This window comes from Pelodiscus sinensis, chromosome 1 (assembly GCF_049634645.1).
Source record: "Pelodiscus sinensis isolate JC-2024 chromosome 1, ASM4963464v1, whole genome shotgun sequence".
NCBI lineage: Eukaryota > Metazoa > Chordata > Testudines > Trionychidae > Pelodiscus > Pelodiscus sinensis.
Genome location: NC_134711.1, coordinates 141,354,239 through 141,381,190, shown reverse-complemented (window position 1 = coordinate 141,381,190; position 26,952 = coordinate 141,354,239). Strand labels below are relative to the sequence as shown.

At 47.4% G+C, this 26,952-nt stretch overlaps 1 protein-coding gene across 3 annotated transcripts in view; it reads left to right on the top strand.

Moving 5' to 3' along the window:
• SIDT1 (SID1 transmembrane family member 1) overlaps nucleotides 1–26,952 on the top strand; it is a 77,392-nt gene that overhangs the window by 3,061 nt on the left and 47,379 nt on the right. For 2 of the 3 annotated variants that reach the window (XR_012897137.1, XM_006132924.4), the window contains exons 2-4: nucleotides 21,716–21,837; nucleotides 23,234–23,404; nucleotides 24,529–24,574. Coding sequence is in view for 2 of the 3 variants with exons in the window: in XM_006132924.4 (XP_006132986.2) it covers nucleotides 21,716–21,837; nucleotides 23,234–23,404; nucleotides 24,529–24,574 (339 nt within the window). In the remaining variant the exon portion in view is untranslated. Of the gene's footprint in view, nucleotides 1–3,843; nucleotides 4,292–21,715; nucleotides 21,838–23,233; nucleotides 23,405–24,528; nucleotides 24,575–26,952 lie in introns of those variants that run through there. The other variant, XM_075905064.1, reaches the window with a different exon arrangement.

Genomic DNA, 26,952 nt, shown 5'->3' with positions numbered 1-26,952 from the left:
GCTGCAGCTTATCGACTAATCGTGTATTCGATACAAATTGTGTTGAGTACATGATTAGTCATTTACCTGCTTCTTAACATCCTTTATTTGGTATTATGCTGCTGAAGGCTATATAAGGGCATTGCTAGTTAAGTAAACTCTGGCGAGTGAGGGATCTGTTACTAGAGAAAACAAATGTAGTGATTTTTTTTTAATTCTTATAATTGAATTAACTTCTAACATGTCCTAAAGGCATTCAGTTCTTTACATCCTTTAAAAACAGGTCGATGGACAGGCATGATGATCAGGGGAGGCAAGCAGCCTCTGTTATCTCCCAGATGTTTAACATAGTCTGTCTGGTACATCCCACACCTGTCTTCTATTTTCATGCCATTTCAAGACTTTAAAGGCTCCAGAAAATAAGATTTAGCAAGTTCCAAGCTCCATTGCAGCTGTGTTCCAAAATCCCTGTCTCACTACCTCATCAGACTTTATCACAAAGACTTTTGCACGGAAGTTAAAGCTGCTGGGAACACCTGACATTCAGTAAGATGGAGAACTCTGGATACTTGAGTAACTGAAGTCAAGCTTCATTTTAATTCTTTTAAATGAATAAGTTCTTCAAACATAGCCCAGGATGCACCTGCCGGGGGAGGGGGGGACATGTTGCTGACTCCTGATGGGAATGCCAGTCTGTGGGGAGGAAAGTAATTTTGACAACTTCATTATGTTAGAAACCATCTAGAATGAGAAGGACCCAGACTGAACCCAGCACAGTTTCTATTGAGTTTGGATTTATTCAGCCAGGACCTCTACAACTTCTATCTTCAATTAGCGGTGTCAGTATCCACCCAAGAAACTCTGGCTCATTAGGGCCAAGTGGCATCAGGGATGTGTTTTCCCAGATGGTGGAGATATAACTAGCAGCAGAGGCAGTAGGGTTCTTGCGCACCCTTGGGTGTACATGTGCCTGCATTTGGTCACTGTTCCTAACCGGGACAACAGCACAGAGTCTGAGGGAAGCTGAGATAGTGACTGTACTTAGTTGGCAGAAGTAAAGCACAGGAAGGCAGGAGCTTAGAAGAACAGCCCTTCTCTTTTTCCAGTACAACTCCTGAAAAAATTACCCTGCTGTTACAGCACTGGACAGGAACCAATGGATGATTGGTGTGACTGAAAAAATGCCTGCACATGCCTTTGTAAAATAGAAAAAACAACAATCCTGAAATTCTTACACTGACACACAAAGGGGGACATGATCCTTGCCCTGAGGAGCTTCCAAAATTGTTAGCTGGCTGGAAGGCTAATTTCCTCATCCGAAGAAAAAAACAAAACCTTAAATTAAGTTTACGGTGCTGCAAGACCATTAAAGTGGGTTGTGCCCAGGAAAGCTCCTGATACTATTTATGCTTTTGTTAGCCTCGAAGGTGCTGCAGGTCCATTAGTGTTTTGGTTTTTTTTTAAGTTACAGCCTAAAATGGCTACCCCTCTGAGGCTACGTCTACACTATCAGTTTTGCTGGAAATGGCAATGCAAGTGAAGCATGGATTAGCATTTTCTTGCACTTCATTTGCATAATCTCTTCTGATCTATTTTTGCGCAAAAACAAGCAGTGTGGATGTTTCCTTTTTGTGCAAAAACCCTCTTTTTGTGCAAAGCCTTATGCCTCAAAAAAAGGAGGTCTAACGATCTTGGGTAAAAAGGTTTTTTTGCGCAAAAAGGAAACGTCCACACTGCTTGTTTTTGCACAAAAGCCCCTTGTGCAAAAATGGATCGGAAGAGATTATGCAAATGAAGCACGAGAAAATGCTAATCCATGAGGAAAAACTTGCCAGCTGTCTACACTGGCCACTTGAATTTCCGCAAGAACACTGACGATCTCATTTAAGAAATCAGTGCTTCTTGCAGAAATACTGTGCTGCTCCCATTCGGGCAAAAGTCCTTTTGCGCAAAAGCTTTTGCGCAAAAGGGCCAGTGTAGATAGCTCAGATTTGTTTTGCACAAAAAAGCCCCAATCGCAAAAATGGCAATCGGGGCTTTTTTTGCGCAAAAATGCATCTAGGTTGGCACGGACGCTTTTCCGCAAAAAGTGCTTTTGTGGAAAAGCGTGTGCCAATCTAGATGCTCTTTTCCACAAATGCTTTTAACAGAAAACTTTTCCGTTAAAAGCATTTGCGGAAAATCACGCCAGTCTAGATGTAGCCATAGTGTAGACATAGCCTGAGACTTTCCCTCTTCTGAGTTTTCTGTGTAGCCTTGCCAGCAGCTGTCTTGCTCCAACCGCGGGAAATCTGTCATTGTGGTCTCCCTGGAAGCACCCTGAAATTTGTTAACCTTGCTTCCTGCACAGCTGCTTGTTTAATGCAGAATTGTTAATAGGGTTTTATTAATTTTTACATTATTACACAAGTGCTTTCTGGCACAAATGCATTGAAATAACCAAGTTAGCTGCGTGCCCTGCCAAACCCATATGGGCAATCTGGTAAGCAAACATCCTAATGAGGTTCTTACTGGGGACCCCAGGGTTTGGATGCAGGTAAATGTAGCACACTGATTCTCATGTTACCCACACCCTCTGTATTAAACCATTTCCCTGTGTGAATCTTGGACTAGGAGTGCAGCTTTTGCAGGGTGTACTTATCCATATGGATGGGCCAGATGGAGTATCCGAGTTAGTTTTACTAAGTCCTAGTCAATTTTACTCTGCTGGCCAAACAGGGAGAGCTCTGTGCAGTTGGTGAGAGAACCTACTCCCCTTCCTCCTCAACACAAGGATGTGGCGCTGGCAGAAATATGCCACAGTTTGAAGGAATCCAAGAGAGCTACCTTCTCCATCCCATAAACTCAGTCTCCCAAACTGCATGAATTGTATTGTAGGTGCATCTGGTTTCTCTGTGTGGAGCTTTGACTGCATTCTTGCAAAGATTAACCCCGCACAGCACAGTCTCTTGGGTGCAAGGGATAACAAGCTAGAACAGCAATCACAAACTCCCCGTTTGACAGATCTTAGACCAAGTGCACACATGCATGAAATAGAAGCTCGGTGATGCATCTGGCCCATCATATGTGACTCAGATTGCTGGATGTAATGGCTGGAGAAATCCACCAAAGCACAGCCGGACTCACTAATTACCAAAATCATGAGCAGCTGTTTTAGAGCAGGCAGCTTACTGGCTGTACTCCTCCTAAGGTGGGCTAGTCTCAGGGTGCTCAGGAAACCAAGACTCTGTGCTAATGATATTGCAAACTACTGCTCTGTCTCCAGCTTCCCTTTCCTGGGCAAACTGATTGGATGCTGAACACTCCCACTTTACAATGGTCTGTTAGCATCTGAAACCCTCCACAATAAAGGCCTGGCCCGGCCCACAACACAGGGATGGTCATAGCAGGATTAGTGGATACAGGTCTATCCTGGGGGAGGGGCAGCAAAGGGGGCAACTGCCCCATGGTCCAATAATTCAGAAGGGCCTGAGGCTTCTGGGTGTTGGAGTTGCAGCAGTGGCTGGAGTTCCAGGTCCTTGAATTCAGCGGTTCCCAAACTTTTGGTGGATGGGTAACATTTTATTTGCATATTCATTATGCAAATGATGAATATGTAAAAACCAATACTGGTCTGCCAAAAGCCCAGCCCCCACATCCAGCCCCAATCCCTAGAGCCCCCCCATCCCTCCACTACCCCCCAGTGCAAGCCACTGACCCCAGAGTCCCCTGCACCCAACCCCCCAGAGCCTCCCCCACTTTTTTTTTTTTTTTTTTTTTTTTTTTTTTGGCCTCCGTCGGTCGGTTGACCATGGATGACGTATCCTAGTTCTCGTCTTGGTTCGTGTCGAATTGTCTGGGACAGCGTCGGGGACAGCGTTGTTGGTGGCTGAAAAGGCCAATCCGGGACAGGCATTCTTTGCCGCAGAAGTCGCAGCTATAGGTGGTTCCCTGGCTGTTGTTGTTGCGTAACTTCCTGCGGGCTCGCTTTTCTTCTGATGCACGCATCATGTTCGTTTCGCCTGACTTGAGCTGTGTGGTCAGGGTGCCCCTCCACTTTGGGCGGTCTGCTGCGAGGTCTTCCCAGGACTGCGTGTTTATGTCGATGGCTTTCATGTCCCTCTTCACGACATCTTTAAATCGCAGGTTCGGGCGCCCTGTGGTTCTCTTCCCAGATGCCAGTTCCCCGTAGAGGATGTCCTTTGGGATCCTCCCGTCCTCCATGCGGCATACATGGCCAAGCCAACGCAGGCGACGTTGTCGGAGCATGGTGTACATGCTGGGGAGGCCGGCTCGAGTCAGAACTTCGAGGTTGGAGACTTTGTCTTGCCAGGTAATACCCAGGATGTGGCGCAGACCTCGTAGATGGAAGGCGTTCAGTCTCCGCTCTTGTCTCGCGTATGTGGTCCATGTCTCGCTCCCATACAGCAGGGTGCTGATGACGCAGGCGTTGTACACTGCCATCTTTGTTGCGGTTGTCGGCCTGGGGTTGGTCCACACTCGGGTTGTCAGGCGGGCTAAAGTAGAGGCTGCCTTCCCGATCCTCTTGTCGAGCTCAGCGTCAAGGGAGAGATTATCGGTGATGGTGGAGCCCAAGTACGTGAACTGGTGGACGACGTCAAGCTGGTAGTCGTCTACTGTGATGGCTGGTGGAGTGACAGTGTCCTGGCTTAGGACGTTTGTTTTTTTCAAACTGATAGTCAGCCCAAAGTCTTTGCAGGCCTTGGAAAAACGGCTCATCAGCAACTGTAGTTCTTCCTGGGTGTGCCCCATACTAGCTCAGCCTCCAGAGCCCCCCAGCACTAGCCCTGCTCCTGGAGCCCCCAGTACCTGCTCTGCCCCCTCCCCCCCAGCTCTGAGCTGCTGCTCGTGCTGCGACGGTTCTGGGGGCTGGAGCACACTGCCCAGCACCTCCCCTTCTGCTGGGGCTGTTGGGAGAGGCGTGTCCTGTCCCACCTTTCAGCCAACCAGCGCCGGGCAGTGGCAGGGTCTCCTCCTGGCTGCCGAAGAGCGCTTCCCTGAGCAGCAAGAAGGCATGCCTCTCCCAACAGCCGTGGCAAGAGCAGTATACTCCTGCCGTGGCCCCCAGAGCCACTGTGGCCTGGCAGCCAGAATCCGTGGCCCGGCAACTGGGAACCGCTGCCTTAACTCACTGCCGGAGCCCTGTGGCACAAGCCAGAGCCCCAGGTAGCGCTGAAGGGTTGGTGGTGGGAGGAGGCTAGCCCCAGCCCTGCCCCTTATTCCCAAGGCCCTGCCCTTTCTGGGAGCATGGAGCCGCCCTCTCCCTGGCCCGGAGTTTCCATCTCCCTGTTGCTGTGGCTGTGAACAGAAGCCACACCTCAGGCCATGTCTGTACTTATCGTGCTGGAGACTGATCTTCTGGTGTTCAATTTAAGGGGTCTAATAAGGACCCGTTAAGTCCAACGCTGAAGGTGCCTCCATTTGACACTGGTCCTCTAATTTGCAAGGAGTAAGTCCTCCTGCTGTGGAGAGGGCACCAAGCTGGGCTTAAGGTACATTGACTCCAGCTATATATTTACCTAGTTGGAGTTGTGTGCCTTATCCTACACCCAGACCTGGCCTCAGTGACCTGGCAGTATATCCTGTCAGCAAGCTTTTGACAAAATGCTCAGAGGCCAGCTATCGGCTTGGGTCTCATTTGAAATCTGGCTTTCTGGTGGGTAGGTCACTGGAACAGGGGGAATGGTGCCGGGTACCCCACGGCCCAGGTGTGTGCCCTAACCACTGGGCTAAAGAGTCACTCAAATGTTCTTTCTTTGGCCCTCTGGTTCTTTAAGTAGTTTAGTGGAACAGCTTCAGCAAGAGGGAGGGAGGGAGGCAGCCTTAGTTCAGTGGTTAGCACATGCACCTGGGAGGTGGGAGATGCTGGTTGAAACTGTCTTGCCCTATCCGGCAGAGAGGGTAATTGACCTAGGTCTCTCACCTCCTAGGTAAATGCTGTAGCCCCTGGGCTAAAAGTAATGAAGTAGGTACCACCTCCTCCAACCCCTCTGCTCTCTTTCTGTGTGGAATGAGGCAGGTACTTAACAAGTTTATTGTGACAAGGAGTTCACATACTTGCCTGGCTCTGGGAGAGGGGTTCCCAGACTATGGCTCCCAAACAAAGACAGGCACCTCCCTGCAGCTCAGACTTAGGTGGCTAGCTCCATGAGTGGGACAGGGCTTAGGATACAGCCCTCTCATCAGCATCTCCCATTGGCTAACTGTCTTTGGTGACTTGCATTCTGTGGTGCTGGTCGCTCCCCATTCATTGTTTAGGAGCAGAGGTGACTAGCACAGGCTGTATGAATTGCACTGCTGCTAAGGCTGTTCCCCACTCTGGCACTTTGAGTGCAGAAGGTGGGGGGCCACAAGACACTTTAAAACAGCATTTCTCAACTTTTTTATAGAGTACCCTTTTCCAAAAAAGTTAAGTACCCCCTTTTATAAAAATGTACCCCCAGTACCTACAGTTTTCAGACACACTTTTTTTTTTTTTTTTAAACCATTGCAACACATTTGTTTAAACAACTTAATCGTAGCCAGGCGGGTGGTGAAATTTTTTAGGGTAGAAAGTAAAAAAAATAAAAAAATAAAGCGCTGTAAAACTTAAAACAAAAATACAGTTTTCTCCAAGTTGTGTTGACGTACCCCCAGACTTCTCTTGAGTACCCCTAAAGGTACTCGTACCACTGGTTGAGAAACACTGCTTTAAAATACCCTGTCACTAAAGGCTTCTGCTTAAACTCCTCAGGCTCACAGATTCCCTGGCCCTGAATGGTACCCGAAACATCTTCCTGGGTTCTCAAAGTGGTTTTTGTTACCACCCAAATGAAAAAACCTGTTTGAGAACCCAGGAAATGCACTAGGGAACTTCTTCTTGTGGGGTACCCCCAATTTCTTTAACTCTCTGTCTGAAGAGAGCTTAAGAAAACCCTGTAATTTTTTAATAGCTGACCTTACAGTCTTAGGAACATCACACAGGACCTCCTGACCTCTAGTACACAGGAATTAGATCATGGTCTTGGAAAGATGATTTTTATTAAGAAAACATACTCGGTTGCTAGGTGTTACAGAGAAACTGAGAATTTCTTCTCTGGGATTCAGTTTAAAATATACAGTGTACGGGGCCGGGGGTGGGTGTGGGTGTGTGTGTGTGTGTCTGTCAGTCACAAGGACTCAGTACGGAGAAGTCCAACAAATCCAAAAATAAAGAAATAACCTGATCACATCTGACTAACCATTCCCTGTTCTACTCACATATCTGTTGTTCCACAGTTTAGTCCTTCCCTAGGCATGGATGTTGCTGAAACCTTTATGGCTTGGTTCCTGGCTCAATCCATGTCTCCCAGCACTGCTCTGGTCACACACACAATACAGCGGAGAGGTCACTGCTTCTAATTAAAAAACCCCACACTCTGTTTTCATTGGTTCTCCTGGTTTCCTACCAATACTTCCTGCTTCCCTACCATTCTTGTAGACTCTCTAGGACCCATTGTCTGTGGGTTTTAACCCTTACAGGCAATTTAGGATGTCCAGAAAAGGGTAACACTCCTCCCATCACATCAGCTTCCAGGTATAGTTTAGACTTTTTTTTTTCCCCAAGGGACTAAAAGTTAGGCATTGCAATGGTCAGCATGACAATATCTATGTCCCTTTATGAGTCCAGGCCCTTCACATTAAGAGTCTATGTAGATTAGCAATAGGAAACATCAATTTACAGAGTCGATAACGGGTAGAAATCCCATTAATCTTGGAGCTCCATATTTATTTTCCTTTCATGACTTCCTTCTCAGATTTGTCATTCAAAACAGTTGGGAGGGGGAAGAGGAGGAGAAATGTTATGAGCATCAGAGTGCAGAAGGTTCATTCGCTGCCACTACTGAGATTCAATTTAATTTAATTTAATTCAATTCAATTCTCCGGTTTCAGGTGCCTTTAAGCCTCCTTGGCCTGTCTCTGGTTCACCTCCAAACCGGTGTGATTCTGCAGCTTCTGTAGCAGAGTCTCTTGCCTGCTGAAATTTGTAGCTCAAACAGCTTCTGTGCCTGCCCGTTAGAGGTGTTCCCTGCCCAGTGGCTTGGCTTCATGCCCTCAGCTTGTCAGGCTCAGGACCAAGTATTGTCATGGGCTGAACTGACAGTGCTTGGAGGCATTGGAATGGGTGGCTGAGCGAGAGTGTGGTGGAGAGCGTTGCTGAGCCTTGATAGGCTACTGGGAATGTATTGAGGTGCTCCGACATCTTCCTTTCCTACGGTCTCATGTCAGATGCCTGCAGTGACCCACCTGAGAGCTCCTTCCTGTTGCACACACACCCATTCCCTGATTTTTCTCTTGAACTCCTCTTTCCAAAATAGCCCCCCTAGCACTTGGGGCTGGGCCAAACCAAGACTGGCATCAGAAACTACTGCAGCAAGCTTTCCACTTGGACAAGAGTTCAGTGCAGGCTATTGGCGATTGACGCCACGTTTGTCCCTTTAGTTCTGGGCATTTGCAGTTAGACAATCCCTTTCTTTCCTTGCCGAGAATGAATTTCAGACACTTGCCTGATATTGTTCCTAAGGAGATGGTGATAGTTAAACTGTCAATATTTATCTTTCCTCTCCTTTCATGACACGTTTTATGTGGTACTCAGAGATCTCACTCTTAGTCAGTTGCCTGGCTTCTCCACCCACCTTTGAACACAGAAAACGATCAGTAAATTAAAACAAGTGCATTGGGCCCCACGCTGGCTGGTGCTGCAGCCCTGAACACAGCAGATGCTCTGAGCCATGCAAGAGTGTAGAACAGAATTTTCCTAGTCAGTCCTGGCTCTGCTTCATATTTTTACAGCAAGAAGCCTTTGAGCAGTTCCTCTGATATCACAGGCAAGTGATGCACAGGATTAAGGCTGCTTGGAAGTGTGGTAATCCCTGCCCCTAAGCAAGGAGTTGCCACCTTTTGGGCACCATGCATAGCCATGGGAAGTAGGGTATAGGAGGTGCTGTAGTCTCACCTCCAGGTTTTGCACCTGGCTTTCTCTCACCCAAGTATCAGACCCTACTGCTGACTTTCCATCAGCTCTGCTAGCCCATGGTCTTGTCAGCCCTGCCAGTCCCCTCCCCCTGGGGTTCTGCCTTCCTGGCAATGGCATCATTTCAGGAGGGCAGTGAGGGCTGCAGCTGTGCATACTGGGATGCTGTTTGCTCTTCTTCCCATTCCCCACCTGATCAGGGAGCAAGGGGAAAGTGCACAGCTTGTGTCACTCCTTTCACTCCCAGCTGGGAGTGAAGAGATACAGAGTGACACAAGCTATGCAGTTTCCCCTTGCTCCCTGTTCAGGAGGGGAACAGGAAGAAGAGCAAACAGCATCCCAGTATGCACGGCTGTAGCCCCTACTGCTCTCCCAAAATGGTGCCTTTGTCCCTATAGGCCATGCAGCCTGCCATCCCCAAGGTCCAGGCCACTGGCCCTGTGGGCTCTGCTCAGAACCGTCCTTAGGATTTATGGGGCGCTATGAAATACTATTAAACTGGTGCTCTTATGCCCAATGGCAGAGGGACAATGGTTTTTGTTGTTGTTTAGAGATGTGATTTTTTTTTTATTATCTTCAGCAAGACCTAATGAAGTAGTTTTAAAGCAACGTTTTTAAATTAAGGTCCCACAGACTAACACAGTAAATTCAGACACAGACAGCACAGACCTGGGGTTGGAGAATGCCTGGCTCTTTCACAGGGTCAGTGTTTGCTAATAGCTGTGGCTGGCTTTTTCCCATTTATGTGAACTAGATCCTCTCTGGAGGAAGCAGAGGCAAAGAGCGGGTGGCTGGACATTAAGACCCAGGGGTGCTCCAAATTTTCAGGTGCCCTATGCAGCTGCACATTCTGCATGTGGGTGAGAATGGCTCTGCTGCTGCTCAGTGTTCTGCCACTGGCCTGGGGTTCCACAGCCGCTCCAGCGATGGCTCAGGTTGCCAACTTGACTGGGTGTAGTTTGCAGCAATGGTGTCTGGTTTGGAAGAGCTGGTGACCCTATGCGTGACACCCCTGTTCACCTCCTGTGAGACTGGGGCCAGAGAGCCCTGGGGGCAAAGGGTGAATCGAACTAGAATTAGGATAGTGTTTGTTCTGCTGCTGCTTCTCTTGGTGCCACAGGGAAATGCTGCTGCCACTGCAGGGCTGCCATCCCCACTGGGGCCTTCTCCAGCATGAGGCCCTGAGGGCTGTGGAGAAGCTCTGCCCTTCCTGGTCCTTGTGCTGCAGGGAGGGAATAGCTTTTCCTACTGAGACCAGCAGCGCAGGTTAGACAAGGGTGTAGCTGGGAGCGGTCTGCGCTTCACAGGCGAGGTTCATGCTTCTGATGTTAGATAACAGCGTGAGGATTAATAATTTACTGACTTGCACAAGCGGCAGAGCTTAGAAATCTCTGCTTGCAGCCAAAACCTGGTCAGGAAGGGAGACAACGGTGCATGGGCTTCCCATTTGTCCAGGTTTGAACCAGACAGTCCCTTTTGTGGGATGATTTATCCCCCATCTGGTATTGAGACACTCCGTTGTGGGTTTGTCTGGCACTGGTCACCGGAATGCCAGTTTGAAGAGTACGCCCTTCTCCCCCACCTGGCATAACCCTATGCCCACCATGCCACCAGTGGGGCTGCAGGGGCATGCTCTACAAATTGGCATGCTCTGTATGGTGTGACCTCCTAGGCTCCAGGCACATCAGGTCCCACAGCAGAGATGGTTCTGCGTTCTTTCTGGAACATCTGGCTTTCTGGGTATGCAGGAGTGCTCACACTCATGGTGCGAGGGGCAGGTCCAGGATGGCTGGATTTTAAGCAGCACGCCAGCGAGCCAGGATTCTGGATGGAGCGTTCAGGCTGGCATCTGGGCTCAACCTGGAGGGTAGACTAAAATGTAAAAAGGATCTCAGCAATATACAGATAGAAACACAGACTGCGCATCTCTCTGGGTCTATAGCTCTCTCCTGACTCCAGCATTTCTTGGCTCAGACAGAGGAGGTTCTAATGACAACAGGCCTCCGCCTCAGATATGGCTTCTGAGCATGACCCTTGGTCTGTGTGCAGTTCCCTTCTGTGTGCCTCCCCTTCTACACCTGTGGCCAGGAGGAGATAATACTTGTGACATATCTGGCATTTCCTTAGCAAAGCTCTTTGGAACCCTTTGTGTCTGTGTATTGCACACACTTTATATGGCAGCCTCGTGTTCTCAAACTGTGGCCAAGGACCGCTGATGACTGCAGAGCTCTTCCTAGTGATTCAGGCAGCTCTGGCTGCCAAAACTGAAGCATCTGCCCTTGGGCAGCGACAGTCCCTGATAATGAGTCTGGTCTGAGTGTCTCTTGGAATTTCCTGGGGTGTTTTTGGCCAAGCAAGCTTATAACTCCTGTAAGCTCTTGCTTCAGGCCTTTCTTTTAAGGAAATTCACTTGTAATCAGATCTGTGCAGGGCATCAAACCTGGGGGCATCACAAACTCAAAAGGACAGAAGCAGTCAGCATAGTGAAGTGATGAGAGCTGGGGAGAATGCATAGAGCAGATGAAAACGTTACCATAAGTAGGCTGTTCCCATATGGGATATTACTAGCTACTCCTTACTATTTTTACGGTAGAACCCAAAGGCTCCAGTTGGGATCAGGCCTCTATTGGACTAAGTGCTGTACAGAGACCTGGACAGATGCACTCCCTGTGCCACAGAGCATCACGAGAGGACAAGTCACTGCTTTCAAAGCTCTTTCATGAGATGTAACAAACAGGAAGAAAGGAGAATGAAGGTGGCAATTTAAAAAAGTTTGTATCCTGACTCTGTCTCCAAATAAAAAATGGCTTTTTTGAGGTATAAATGTCAGCAAACAGTGCACATCCAGACTCCAGAGGTGCGCTGGCAGTGTTTTAAAATACAATAAAAGTAACAAAAGTGAAAGGTGAAATACGGCAACAGGGAACGATGCAATTCCAAGCCATCAGTGCCCAGTTTCCCATCTCTACCATTCTCTCAGTTTTGCAGCATACCCTGAAGATCACTGGATTGGGGCTATTTCAGATTCCAGTGCATGTATGGGAAAATTCCAGAGCCATCGGGCCCTCCTCACAGAAAATGCCCAGCAGCAGCTCCAGAGCTGCTGATCTTGGATGTGGTTCTGTGACATGGGAAGAGAGGAGGTCTCTCAGGTCGCTCCTAAGGCATTTATGGCTTTGAAGGCCAAAACCCAACACTCTTTAAATTTCATCCAGAAACCGACAGTTCCCCTAGCTCTGGCTTTGCATGTTTTTGGGCAGAGATCCCTCTTGCCAAGTGGGCCTCCATGTTCCACACAAACTTCAGTTTCTGGCTGGTTTTAAGGTTTAGTCCTGATCCCTTCATCACTCCATCCCAGGATTCGCCTATTGTATTTGATCCGCTGTTGGATGTTGGTGGTTATCCTATAGGCAGCTCAGCAGTCTCAAGGAGGGATTTATAGGAGAGAGGTCTTACAGATTAGTTAAGGGAGGCGGTGCCATAGGCAAGAGGTAGCATGGCGGAGAGGAGGGAGTGAGGAGGAGCCTGTGGGAGAAATGAGCAGTTGAGGTTGGCAGCAGGTGGAGGAGCTGGGGTGGGAGGTTGTTGTGAGGAGAGATGAGTGGATAACCAGGGACGGGAGCAATACAGGGCTTTGAAGGTGAGGAGACAAAGCCAGTGTCTGAGTGATGATCATAGCAGGGTGTAGCTGAGTGGGGGAGAATAGGAAGAGAAATCACCAAGATCAATGAAATCACATTATCAGCTGAAAATGATAACTTTGTTTGAAGGGAGTTGTCATAGTGTCAAAGCCAATAGTTAATCTCTCAAGGATGTAGCAGGACTTGGCCTCTGACACTGGATTTATGCGCCTTACAGCCTAGCAATGAATCACACCCCAGTATATTCCAACCCAGTTACTGAACTGTACTGATAGGGCATGACATAGACATATTGACAATGTCCTCCCATGTGAGTGCCTGCAGTCCGAGCACAGATGAGGGTGTGGTATCATCTATGTATCCTTGATTGCAGGGATGGGCAATAATTTTTTATTTTGGGGGGGGAGGGGGAGACTAAGAATTTGGTAAGTGATTATTGATGGAGGTTGGTGCAAGAGGGAGCTTGGGGTATGGGATTGGGGTGCAGGAGGATGTGTGGGATCTGAGAAGGAGTCTGGGTGAAGGAGGGGGTTGTGACCTGGGGCAGAGAACTAGGGTGCAGGGGTTTTGGGTTGTGACCCTGGGCAAGAGGGGTTTTGAACTGGGGCAGGGGATTGGGTATGGAGGCAGAGGGTTTGGGTTATGTGGGGTAGGGGGCAGAGGGTGAAGGGCGGGAGGGGCTGGGATGCCAGAGGCAGGCTCTGGCTGGGAGACACTCACCTGGGTGACTTCCGGCCAGCAGCCCAGCAGGTTTCCTGCCTTCCCTGCCCCAACAGACCATTTGGAGCAGCCAGCTGCCAGGACATGTGCACCTGTGAACAATTGCAAGCCTGAGGGGTACTTTACATGCTGCTTCTTCAAACAGGCAGTTCTTCACTGGAAGACTGTGTGTTGGGGGTGGGGGCAGTGCATGAAGCTTCTTCCCCTCCCCCTGGGCTCACAGCTGTTCAGATAAACAGGAACCCCGCAGCTGGCTTTTCTGAGTTGCATTTGGGCACAAGGCAGGCAGAGAGCTTGACTAAGGATCCTGCTGCACCTGTGGGCGGGATCCAGTGGCTTGGTGGGCCGGATTGGCCCGCAGGCTATATTTTGTGCAGCCCTGATCTATTGGGTTTAATCACTTCCTCTGGTAGGGAGATGGACTCTGTTCAAATAGGTCTCTTCCATCTATCAGAATTGTCCCATTCTCAGATGGTTGGGAGTTCAAAGAAACCCTTCGAGCATCTATTATATATTTGAGAGAGTTTGTGTGTCTGTCCAAGAAATCCTCTGGAACAGTAAGCGCTCGGACTACCGAATTTAGCTTTCTCTTATAACTTAAAGCAAGGTCAGGGTTTGGTTGTGCCAGGAAAATGGGATGTGCCTGGAATGGGATTACTTCTCCTAAAACTGAACAGAAAAGGGCTGGCTGGGGGTGCCCCCCACACTCCAATCTGGGACTGACTCAACCCCAAGACCCCTCCCCCTCCTATTCATAGGGGAATATTGCTGGCTCTTCCCCTTCATCAGGGAGCAAGGGGAAGGTTCACAGTTTGTTGAATTCCTCACTCTGGCTGGGGAAGATGAACCTGGATCTGCCTCAACCAGGGGACATGCAACCCTCCCCAGGCTGTGCCTGCTGGAGCTGCAGAGGCCATGGAGAGGAGCTTCTCACGTGGCCCCAAGCTGCTTCAGTGAGAGAGGGCTGGGATTGTCCTCTCTCCCTAGGGCAGCCTGCATCCTGAACCCCCCCAGCTGCACCCCAGAGCACTGATTTAAATGAAGCAAGAAAATGAAAATGTCCATTTCTTAAAAACAAAAATGAATTGAGTTAAAGACCCTAGCAATGCTGGATAAATCTTCTAGTCTGCAATAAAATACAGAAAGGTCATGTCACTGGTGCTGCAAACATCCCATACATGCACATCCACTCTTGCCTGTGGTGGGAACAATGTTAAATTTGCCCTGTTGTGCATGCCTCAGTTATGATGTGGCATTTCATTTATCATCATGTATTTACTTCTCAAATAATACATCATTTTCCTAAAATGGCACGCATGTATTGCATTCATACTGTGTATGCCAGATGGTCCAAGAAAGTAACTTTTGTATGAAAAAGATGCCTTATGCTTCAGTTCTGTAGCTTGCTGCAGTTAATGACGTGTGGTATATTTATAGGGAGTTATAATTAACTTAATGAAACACCAATGATATTTCATTCTTCTGTAAATGTATTGTTACTACTAAATACAGTTAGGTTATTCACCCATGGAAACGTATGTTTTATCAGCTTACTGAACACTTCAGTTTTCAATTTAGTTATATTTATCTAACTAGAAGTTTTTTGGATAGCCTTTAAATCTGCTGCATGCAAGTAAAAATATTTCACTAAAACTCTCTCACTGTGGTGGGAGGGAATAATGTAAACTATTGTAAAGAAATACCACAGGTATTCATGGGAATACATAGTATTTGAGCTTTTAAGACATTTAAGCACGTGAAAAACAGACTTAGTTACACTACAGGTTGAACCTCTCTAGTACGGCACCCTCGATCTGACCAGTGTCAAACCAGAGAATTTGCCAAACCATGGGAGGTCAATATTGGCAAGCAGCATTACGGACACTTTGCCAGATTACTGGGCTATTAGACAGGTAGGGGTAAATTAGAGCTAAATTACAGCACAGAACATTGAGAGCCAGGACTGGTGGCTGTAAACAAACTTTACAGGACCATGGGCAATTTGGCCACGCCCATGATAAGCAGACATCTGACTAATTAATCATGCTGGACTACGGATGCTACCTGACCAGAGAGTGCCAGACTAGAGAAGTCCAACCTATACTACATCTAAAAATTTCTCTGAGTGAGTTATTTCTCTGTTTCTGCACAGTGGATTTGATAATTGATATTTCAAAGGGACATTTGGCTATCAAAGAAGAGACCTACTCCTAAATATACATGATTCGTTTCTCCCCTGAATCCACATTCAGCAGCAGAGTGGAAGGGCCAGAAGGGAGCTATATAAATTCTTAGATTGTATGCGGGCCTGGCCTGGGGCTACATTGCCATATCACTTATCTAAAATGCCAGTGGAGAGAGCTCTGGCATGTCATGCCCCCATTCTCTCACAGCATGTCCTTTACGCTCGGATAGAGTGGGGCCACTGCCACCAGGTATTTTTTGATGGCTACTGATGACAGAGGATATGGCTCTCTTTGTGCTGAGTGGCACAAAGATTGCTTCAAGAGAACGTGTCCCACAATATGTGAAGTGCTGAGAAAATTTAGCAAAATTGTATTGCAGAACTGGATTTGTGTGTGTGTTCTGAGCTTGTGCAACTTCACTTGAAGTCAAGGGAAGTTTCAAATGTTCAGTTCTCTAAGGTTTGGCTCTAAGACAATGCACCATTGTTTTTATTATTACAATATAAATTGGGAAATCAGTAGAAAAAATATTATATTGGCTACATGATAATACATGCAAAGAAGGGTTCAGGGCACACAGACCACCTTTTGGCAATGTTCATCTTTGGAGAGCTGAATTATGTGATTCTTGATTATTTTTTTTAATAGAACACAGAATTTAATCCTAGAATCCTAGAACCATAGAACTGGAAGAGACCTCAGAAGGTCATCAAGTCCAGCCCCCTGCTCTAGGCAGGACCAATTCCAATTTAATCTGTAGGATGCAACAATCAAGGCTTTTATACATGTGCATAACTAGAAATTATTTGAATTTGGGATAAATCAAAATTAATTTGACCTCTAATCCAGAATTCACATGGAAAGTAATTGTAGGAAAGTTTTTTGTTATTCCTTAAAACCTTTTGTATGAATAGAGTTTACCGATCATAGGTTATACTGGTGCAAGAGTGCACTGGCCAGTAATGTACACTTAAAATGCACCTGTTCCAGGCAGCCATGCCCTGGATCAACACACCAAGGGTGGGAGAAGGTGCTGTGTGCGTCCAGCCTGTGACAGTTTCCATTAATTGTTCAAGTGTGCCCACGTTTCAGGAACAAAGGTTGCTGGAATTGCTTAATTGAAACGTTTTAACTTTGCAGTGGTTTAGTTCTCCAGTGTAGATGCATCTAGAGAGATAAGAGGAGAGAGTTTTTGAGACTTGGATGGCTTGTTTATCTGGAGTGCGTGCAAGAAATAGAAGGTGTCAATGTTCTGCATATAATCACCTTTCCTTATCTCTCCCTCACCCCGTTGTAGGCTCACTTCTCTGCCTTTGCCCCATTTTGCAGTGCTGTATGGCCGAGCTGAGACTGTTTACATTTTATGTAGGGCTTACGGGCTCTGCACATGTGGGTACAATCATTTGTCAAATGACAACAGGCACTGAGAAGAATTGTGTTCTTACCATCTTCATCTGAATGTCTCTAGTCAATTGCACAGGCAGGAAGAACAGCAAGGTTCATACAGCTGCTTCCATGCTAATGTATATGACCTGTAGGGACCACATCCATGGCTATAAAAAGAACTCCGCAATGAGATTGTTAGCTATCAAAGGGGAAAAGTGCAGTGATGCCACTTAAGAGTAGTAATAGGGTAGGAGGCCAATTATTTCTGTACTTGGTTTGCATATTACATACATGAATGGTTACTGGTTTCTGACATGCCCTAGCTGCCTCTTTCTTGGCTTATACAGTAATTCCTCATTTAACACGCTAGATGTGTTTCTAAAAATGTTTGTGCTAAGCGAAAACGTGCTATGTGGGGTCAATTTTCCCATTAAAAATAATGGAAAAAGTGGGGGTTGCGTTTCAGGTGGTGGTGGCAAAGTCAATTTTTTGTTGGTGCTGGGTCGTCAACGTCAGCATTAGATATCTAGCAACACAAGTCACCACGGTTTGTTAAAACACAAAGATAAACGTGTCAGTGAGTGGAGGAGAGCTGTAACCGCGTGTATTCATCTGCGCATGCGTATTATTACCATTGTTTTCACCAATTTATAGCGCTGCGCGAAGTAGTCTGCCACTTGATTATTTTTCTGTTATTTTGGGGACAGTTGTGGTATTCAGAAAACGTTCCCTAAAAAAAGTTGTGCTATTGCGAAAACGTGTTAAGTGGGCATGTGCTAAACGAACAATTAATTACTGTATTGGATATGTGTGACCCAGCATTGGGTGGAGAGGACCAGTGTGTTTGGAATGCCTGAGGCGTACCAGTGAGTCAAGCTCTACCTACAATCACAGACCCCACCCATGCTCTCACAGAAGCTGAGACACTTTTCTCCATTTAGCTCGGTGGCAAATTAGTTTCCCTGCCATCTCTCTGTGTCTCTCTCCCTGCAGATTTGGGCAGACAGACTCTGGAGTTACATTGGGAAGGATTTCTTCATTGGCGGCAGTGCTAAAAACTGGGTTCCTTTTATTTGAAATGGCCATGAACGTTCAGCAGAAACTGCTATGGCAGGTCCCCAAGAGCAGTCCCATTCTGTATCCTTGGCTATGTCTAGACTGCAAGCCTCTTTCGAAAGAGAGCGTCTAGACTGCACGCGGAACTTTCGAAAGAGCAAGCCGCTTTTTTGAAAGAAAGCACCCAGTGAGTCTGGATGCTCTCTTTCGAAGAAGCCCTATTTACATTCAAGAACGCCTTCTTTCGAAAGAAGCACTTTCGAAAGAAGGCGTTCTTTCTCGTGAAATGAGGTTTACCGCCGTCGAAAGAAAAGCCGCGTTCTTTCGATTTAATTTCGAAAGAACGCGGCTGCAGTCTAGACGCAGGTGAAGTTTTTTCGGAAAAAGGCTACTTTTCCCGAAAAAACCCCTGAGTCTGGACACAGCCCTTGAGTGTAATGGCTTATGCCCCCACCCTCATGTATGTCCCCTCAAATGAAGTGTGTGCACATGGGCATGCAATATATAAAAAAGAAAGTGTCCCAAAAAAGGATTTTTTTTTTTTTTAAAGCTTCTTGGCCCCTGCATGTACCATCCTTAAGTGGATGGATTCCTGTCACTCCCCTGTCTTTTCTGAACCATAATAAAATAGTTCTTATTTCCATGGCAACACCAGGAAGCTGGCATCTGGCATGGGAATAGCTGGTCTCTAGAGCAGCTTGTCTCGTGCAGGCTGCCGGGCCCCACGCTCACAGCAGACGGCAGTTTCCCTTCCTTTATGACTTGTTACCTTGCTGCTCAGAGCTAATTGAATTTCCAGTGCTGGAGACTGGCCATGGGGGGAGAAAAATGGATTCTGAACAGCATTGTTTTCTAGGTCACCTGGGATATCAGATTTGTTGTAGTTCAGAACCCAGCAGCCAGATGAAACCTGTTTTTTTTTTTTTTTTTCTTTTGGTATAGGATCTGGGTGTTTAACTTCCTTGTGCAAAGAGACTGACAGCATGTTTGCTCTATAAATAAGGAGTGGCCATATGCTTTACTCTACCAGCAACAGTGGTATTCAGAGCCTGAATGACAACTGTATCTGATTTCTCCGATCTCTTCCCTTTTTGCTAGTCCTTTTTGTTCCATCATTTGGCTTCACTGTTCCCTCGTTGTATCCATGCTGTCTTACTCCCTGCCTTACTTGCTGTCCTCTACAAATGTATAGCAAAGACATATAAAACAAAAGGCAGCAGCTCCTTACACAGGGAGCTGACTCCATACTCAAGGGGTACTCACACAGCCAATCCAGCTATAGGGGAAGGAGCTCAAGTCTGCACTGTCTGCTATGTCAAATCCTCAGCCTCAGTGTTGCCAAATGTCACCATTTCATTTCAAGTCTCTCATTATTTAGTTTTTCCTTTACACCCTTGGGTCCTAAAGTTGAGGTAATATAGGAATATTGCTGCTTTAATTTTTAAATACAAGTTTTGTTTCTAGCCTTCATAGCTGCAGAAGTCACTTTGAAGATGTGATGGAAAGTGCCTCAAAGGCTCTGAATGCAGAAGGCAAAGAAAAAGGCCCGGCGCTTATCACGATGTAAAATCTCATGACTTTCTGAGGCCTGACACGTAATTTTTGAAGGCAGGGGGTTTGGCAATCCTGTGTCTGATTACAGAATCTTTATTACCAGTGACGAGAGATATGGTAGAAAGTGGCCTAAAAGTCAAGTGAGGCTCAAGCTGTGAGAAAGTGTTGATGTAAACTGAGTCCAAATTAGCCTGTAAGTCTGTAAGCAAGAATAAAAATGCCACATGCTTTCTCAGGTATTATTGCGCTTCAGTGTGCATCCCACTCTTTACATGCACTTGTAGACCTTTGATCTGGGTGTGATCACTACAGATTTAGTTTAAGCATGGGGCCTGATCTCAGTCTCCCTTCTGTGTTCTGCTATTGTTGCCATTATGGTGTGCAATGGCACTTTTTACAGGTCTAGCTCTTAGGCGTAGAAGTCTGACGTGTGGCTGAGGAATAGTCTGTAGGCAACAGAGATGCCTGTTGCTGTCCTGGTGAAAATTCCTAAGTTGAAACAGCCTATGCTTGGTACATATTTAAGTATTATTCCAAAAGCTTTAATTGCAGTCGCCTAATATCCCCAATGACTTGCAAAAGGAAGCTGGTAGCTTGTGTCAGTAATGCATGCAGCTTCTGGAAAGAACTTTTGCAGCAGGTTCCCTGCAATTGTGAGCAGAAACACAGCTGGGCCAGGCAAAATGCTGTTTGCTTCTCAAAGTAGGGATGTAACAGTGTAACCATGTAAACAGTTAACTGATAAGCTTGGGCTTATCTGTTACCATTAACAGTTACATGCAGGCTTCTTGGGAGTGGAGCCAGTAGCCAGGAGTGGGACTGGCTGCCATCCCGCATTGCTGCCTCTGATTCAGAGGTAGCAGCAAAGGGCAACACCCAGCTCCCTGGGAGCGGGGCAACAGGCAGAAGCTAGTGCGTGCTGGGAGTCAGCTTAAAAGAAGGCTTCTGGCACACACCGGCTCCTGGGGAACCTGCTACTGCACTGCATTGCGGGCTCTGCAGTATAAAACTTACCGGCTGCACTGTGTGCTCTGCAGCTGAAGCTTTATACTGCAGAGTCTGCAGTGTGTAACTGCTGAAAATCTCAGCGGTTACATGGTTACCTAATTAAGCATTTTATAACATCCCTATATCAAAGCAAGATCTGAATCCAGAGCTTTCTATACCACAGCACTCCCTACTGGAGCTGAAGTAGTCATTTCTTTTTACCTGTCAGCAACAGTAGCCTCTTACCCTCCTTCTATTGCAGGGAATACACAACACTCCCTCAAGCAGTAGGCTACACTGACATCTTCATTTGAAAAAAAAAAAAATCCTTTGACCTAAGAGAAGCAAGTATCAATAATCCTTTATACAGACAGAGTAAATAAGGAAAATGGAAGTTTCATAAGGTCACGTGGTAGAGCCAGCAATAGAATTTCAGTCCCTGCATGTAGCTGAACCTATCCTTCTCCACACTGCATCTTGTTAAATTTAGACCCTATCTTTGTGCTTGACTATGCTGTCCAAAAACCTTCCCCATAGAACCTCAAGAGAAGCTCCACTGAGTTGGCCTGGCAAATAGCTATCTATCCCGGAATTAATTCAGTTTGGACCATTGTGTGTAGCTGGTGAATGAGACAGGGGGAGGGGAGTTTGCAGGAAGAAAAAGATGACCCCCATGGGTAAAGATTGGACTGGGATCCAGAATGATTGGGGACGGCGCAGGCCTGCCTGGCCACTCTGATACTTGGCATAAAACTTTCAAACTGGCAGTAGTGATTAGGTGCTACCATTGGTAAGATGAAGGCTCATAAGAGGCACTGGCTATTTCTGGAACAATATTATCCAGGCTGACCCCTGAATCTAACTCACTGAGATGCCTGTCTTTGCTTTGCCGATGACACCAGCCTTGACTCATCACTTCTCCCGCAAGCACCTTTGTGCATCTCTCTTGCCACCCCTTGTATGCGGGGAAACCCAGGGACATCTCCCAGCAAAATTTGTGACCTTGCCACCTTCTCCATCTTAAAACCTACTTCTGCTGGGACCACTACAAATGCTGTGTCTGGGTGAGGAAATGTCCAGTTGTGTATTCTGCTAAACCCCTGTGTGGTGCCAGAGAGTAACAGAACAAGCGAGTGAAGCGTTCCCATCTGGGACTGGGGCAGTGTGTTGTGTCGTTTCCACTACCACTGTCCTTTCTGTCTGTCTCCCCACAGGCGGATGCAGTGCGGGTGTATGTGAAGAGCGACTCTGAGGACTTGCAGTATCCCGTCCTGTTTGTAGTTCGCCAGCAGAAGGGGGTCCTGTCATGGCAAGTGCCTCTGATTTTTCGAGGCCTGTAAGTGGCGGAGATTCTCTTTCCAGTTTGTAAGGGGTGGGTTGTCCCTCCTTCCCCAGTTGCTAAATCTCACCCTTGTACTTTAGTCTTGGGGTTCTTGGTGTGGTGGCTTGTTAAAGTTTTCCATGGTCTCACAATTGCTGGCATCCGGCCCATGATTTTTCTCTTGGACAAACTGACTGACTCTTCCCATTGACAAGGTAAATTGAACAGATTGGTTCAACTTAGCAATGACTTGTTTTCAAAGTGTGCAGGGCTTCCCGGCCCCTGGGTCTCCTGTGTGCAGCAACACTGCCAACTGCCATGCTATGGGCTACTCACAGTTGGCAGATGGCCTCTGCATTTGCTCATCTTACTCGACATCTCACACTTCTCCCCCTTGTCTCTCAAATGCTGAGCAAAATACAACATGCTGAAAAATTACAAGGGAGATGCTTCTCAGAAGCATTGAGCTGTGGCATTGAGCATTTCAGACTAAGATGCACACCCCATACCCATGTCCAGATGTTTGGAGGGGTGCAGATAAAAAGTTCTTGGCTCTTGTCCAGATTTTCCTTTATCTGGCTTCCTCAGCCAGGGGAACAGATGGTAGGCTGGTCACCCAGAATAAATCTCCACAGTTGCAGGAGGGAACATCTTTGCATTGCAATTTGAAAACTGGTGAATTTCTGAATATCTCCTCAGCATAGATTTTTCCCGACCATCTGTCACTATTATTGGTGAACCTGCCTCTGATCCACCAAGGCCTCCAGTTTATATATGGAGATATATACCTATTTCAGAACTGGAAGGGACCTTGAGAGGTCATTGAGTCGAGTCCAGTCCCCTGCCCTCATGGCAGGACCAAGTACCATCCCTGACAATTTGCCCCAGATACCTAAATAGCCCCCTCACAACCCTGGGTTTAGCAGGCCAATGCTCAAAGCACTGAGCTATCTGTTCCCTCCCCTTCATAAACTGAAGGGAGTGGCTTCTAATTGGTACATGCATCCCATCACTGGCACTTGCATAGCTCAGGAACTGTAACTGTTCCTAACCATTGAGCTCCTTCCTGCCACACACCTCGCCACATGCATAACAGAGAGGCATGCATGTCTCCACTGCCAAAGTGGTTTCCAACTGACTGGTAGCAATCTGGGGTTAAGCTTCCAATTGCTAATCCCCGTTCACTTCTCGCTGCCGAGGTAGGCTCTAAGTCAGGGGCCCTCGTGCTGCAGAGTCAGGGCGAGCTGAGCAGAGTCCCAGGGAAACGGCCTTGCTCAGCCTGAGGTTCTGAAGCCGTTGCTGGCCAGCCCGCCCGTGTCTAAATAACTCTGCGAGAGCCAAAGCAGGGTGTTTTTTTTGGTTTCATTCTATCTGGCGGCTGTTGGCTCTTTCCCCCTTTTGGCTGCTGTAGCTACCAGAGGACCTACAACTACCAGGAAGTGAGCCGCACGCTCTGCCCTTCGGAACCCACCCCTGAGACGGGACCATCTGAGCAGAGCATATTTGTAGACGTGGCTTCTATGGCACCGTTTGATATTGCGTATGAGCTGCGTGTCACCCGGCTCAAGAGCTTCCAACTCACGTAAGCAGGGTCTGTGAGTGTGTGCCAGTGGGATTGGGGTGTGGGTGCGTGTTCATGCAGGGCGGGAACTGCTCCACACACATCTAGGTAGACACAAGCATGGCGCCTTCAGTGGCGCTCCCTTCACATCCTAGCAGAGCACACGAGACAAGAAACCTCTTTGTGGGTGGCCCAGGCAGCTTCATTTGGGCCGTGAAAGAGGGTCCCCCCTCCCCCGAGGGCACTGGTGTCCCAGCTGTAGCTGCTTTAGACCAAAGCTTTCCTGAGTTTGGTTCCCCTGGTAAGCTCCCTTCTAGCTGCAAGGTACCAGCGTCTCTCCTCTGAGCCACTTACCTGGTGGGCTCACCCAGGTTGTTCCTCAGGATCACCATGAGTCCGGGCTCTGTCTCCCCAGAAGAGGGGAACGCAGCACCATCCTCACACTGACACAAGACTGTGCCTCCTGAATGGGCTTGGGCTCACGGGTGTCCCCTGGCTTTCATCTCTGTCTGAATTGTCCGGGTAAGGGGGAAACTCATGCCTTGGGTGGGAGGCAGTCCCTACATTCCCACGTGGAGTCAGGGCTAGGGCTTGAGCTTGGAGCTGCCCTGTTTTGTTACCTCTTTAGGCTAGGAGCAGGAGGGGCCGAGGCCACTTCCTCCTTCTTTCTAGGAGCCCCCAAGTCACTCCCTTTTCCTGCATAAATACCTGGCCTGATGAGAGTAGGTGGAACTCTTCTCTCCAGCGAGTGGGCTAAGCCTCAGGATAGGGTGTGCCATCTGTCTGGCTCTCTTCCATGGGAATGAACTCCCTATCTGCCTGATACAGCATAGGATGCACATGCCTCATCTCTGGATGGTCATGGATGTGCCACACCCAAGTGGTCTATTTTTCTCCTTGTTTTCACTTCCCGGGGAGGGTTTAGGTAGGATCCAATTTCTCAGTCTCCCCAGCAGCTATTGGGGCTGTGTTTTCCTTCTTTGCTATTCACCTGTTGGTCCTTTGTACCAGCCCAGACAGTGACTCCTGCCTGGGTTCTCACTGTCCTCCAGGAAGTGGTCAGATGATGGGTGAGGACAAAGCTGGGAATCCATAGCACAGAGGGGGATGCTTACCAGTTAACCTTTCACAACTTTCTTTTTTAGGACAGACAAAGCCTTTAACTTCACTGCCAGCCCTTCTCAGCCTCAGGTAAGCAGGAGCCCTATGGGCCATCAGCTGCCTCTGTCTCTTCACAGACAAATGGGTTCCAGTATAATCCTAGCCATTAGCGATGGCAACGAGTTCTTGGGATCAAATCTGCTTCCCTCACCGGGTGCAGTCTAGTCTGTTGCTCTGGCATCTGCATGGGTTGTGTGAAAGGGTAGCACTAGTGGTGGTGGAAGGTGGGAGCATGGCCTTGCCTATGAGGCCTGCCTTTCAATCAATTTTGTAATTTCCCCCACCATCATCTCTGCATCTCCCACAACTCCTAGGGTTCTTCCTCACCTGCCAGGCCTGGGAGATGAGGAGGAGCTGCAGCAAGGTCCCCTCTTCCACTTCCCAAGCTGTGTGGTACCTGGAGAAAGAGGGAGGATCAGCAGGGGAGCCTTCCTGTCCCCATTTCTCACAGAAAGGAGGGGAGACTCCTCCTTGTTCCTGTGAGAATGAAGTTGGCTTTTGAGGGGGTGGATGGTGGATGGGTAAGAACTCTGACTGCTTCCCACAACAGCCCTGATTGGCTGCTCTTCCCCTTGAGATGGGCAAATAGGGAAGCAGCAAAACAGACAGGCCCTCCTAGCTGCAGCATTAAAACTGTGCCCTCCTCCCTCAGTGGTCTGGTTCGCTTTTTTTAAGAAAACTTATTTCCCAGATGTGTGACAAGGCACTCTACAAATGCTGTTACTCTTGGTTGTACCAGGAAGGTAGCATTTCGATTGATTCATGACTCACTGATAGGTACAGACTCATGGTTCAGTCCAGACTGCTAGAATGTCCAGGCCAGCAACTATCTGGGATTTTCCTCTGCTGCCTATTCCAGCACAAGCAGATTTTTCTCTCACAGGGTCATTGGAACAACTCTTTCTCCATGGGGATTCAGAGGGTTTCTCTCTGCAGTTGAATGGAGCAGTCCAGCTCGTGGAACTAGTGCAAATTAATCTAAGATCCAATCTGTAGAGGCCTGCCAACAGATCCCTGAAGTGGCCTGCCAGCTGGAGATCATTGTTGTTTGCAGAACAAAGCATCTTGAATTCTGTCCGCTCCTCAGTCATGAGTGGCAGTGGGAAGGCTCCTTACACATTTGCATTTAGATGACTTGGGTTTGTGTTCTAGCAGACACTATTATGTGGGGCTTTCTACTTGGCAAGTCTTTTACTAGGTACTATGGGGTTTTTTTGTTGTTGTTTTAGATAGTGATATTTCTCTGCCTCTTGGGCCTCATCTGTCCTTTCGCTATTATTTAGAGAGTTACATGGGCTCTCACAAAACAGGGTCCTTGGGCAACACATGACATTCAATGTTGGTCAATGCAAAATATTTAAACATAAATACAAAATTATGGGGTCTAAATTAGCTGTTGCTGCTCGAAGATCTTGGAGTCATTGTGGATACTTCTCCAGAAGCACCTGCCTAATGTGCAGCAGCAGTCAGAAAAGCTAACAAAGTAGGGAGCCATTAAGAGATAGAGAAGACAGAAAATATTCTGCTTCTATATAAATCTGTGATGCTCACACCTTGCATACTGCATGAAATTCTGGTCACCACATCTCAAAAAAGATAGAACTAGAAATGGAAAAGGTACAGAGAAAGGCAACAACAATTATTAGGGGGTAAGGAAGAGCTTCTATATGAGAAGATTTAAAAAAGAAAAAAAAACGGAGATAGCTCATCTTAGAATAGAGACCACTGAGGGGATATGATGGACATGTATAAAAGCATGAACAAATGGGAACACAGGAAGGTGCCAAGAGCTGACAACTCCAAATCAAGTCAGTGAGATTTGCAGATGCTCCACGTGTCTCTGGATTGGGCCCTAAAATTTAGGTGCATAAGTAGCTAGAACACATCTTTTATTTTTGCTTACAGGTCATCTTCTACCAGATCTGTACTCTTGTAAGATGTGCTGCAAACATGGGGTGCAAGCAGAGAGAGGGCACAAAAAATAAGTTTAAAGCCACCTTTGCACTTTGCTAATTCTGACCTGCTCTGGGAGCCGGTGTGGCTCCAAGTGCAAATTACAGCATACCTGGCTGCTTTGCATAGCTACCGATGGGCATCTCTGTAGGCAGGAAAGCTTCAGCACCGGACACTCCAGTTACTCTCCTGGTGCATCGTCAATCACCCCAATATGCCCTGTACTGGGATCTGCAGGAGGTTGCTTACAGACTGCCTATCAATAGAGCCTTGCCAGTCTGTGTATATCCACTTTATATCTCAGTATCCGCAGCTCATTTTTGTGGCTGTGGATACAGGGCTCTACCTTTCTGTGTTAATTCTGTACCTGAGGAATTACCAGGGGGCTGTTTCACCCCTTTTACACTCAGTGTAAAGTCTTTCATCCCAGATGATGGTGAGATATCTATGTAACT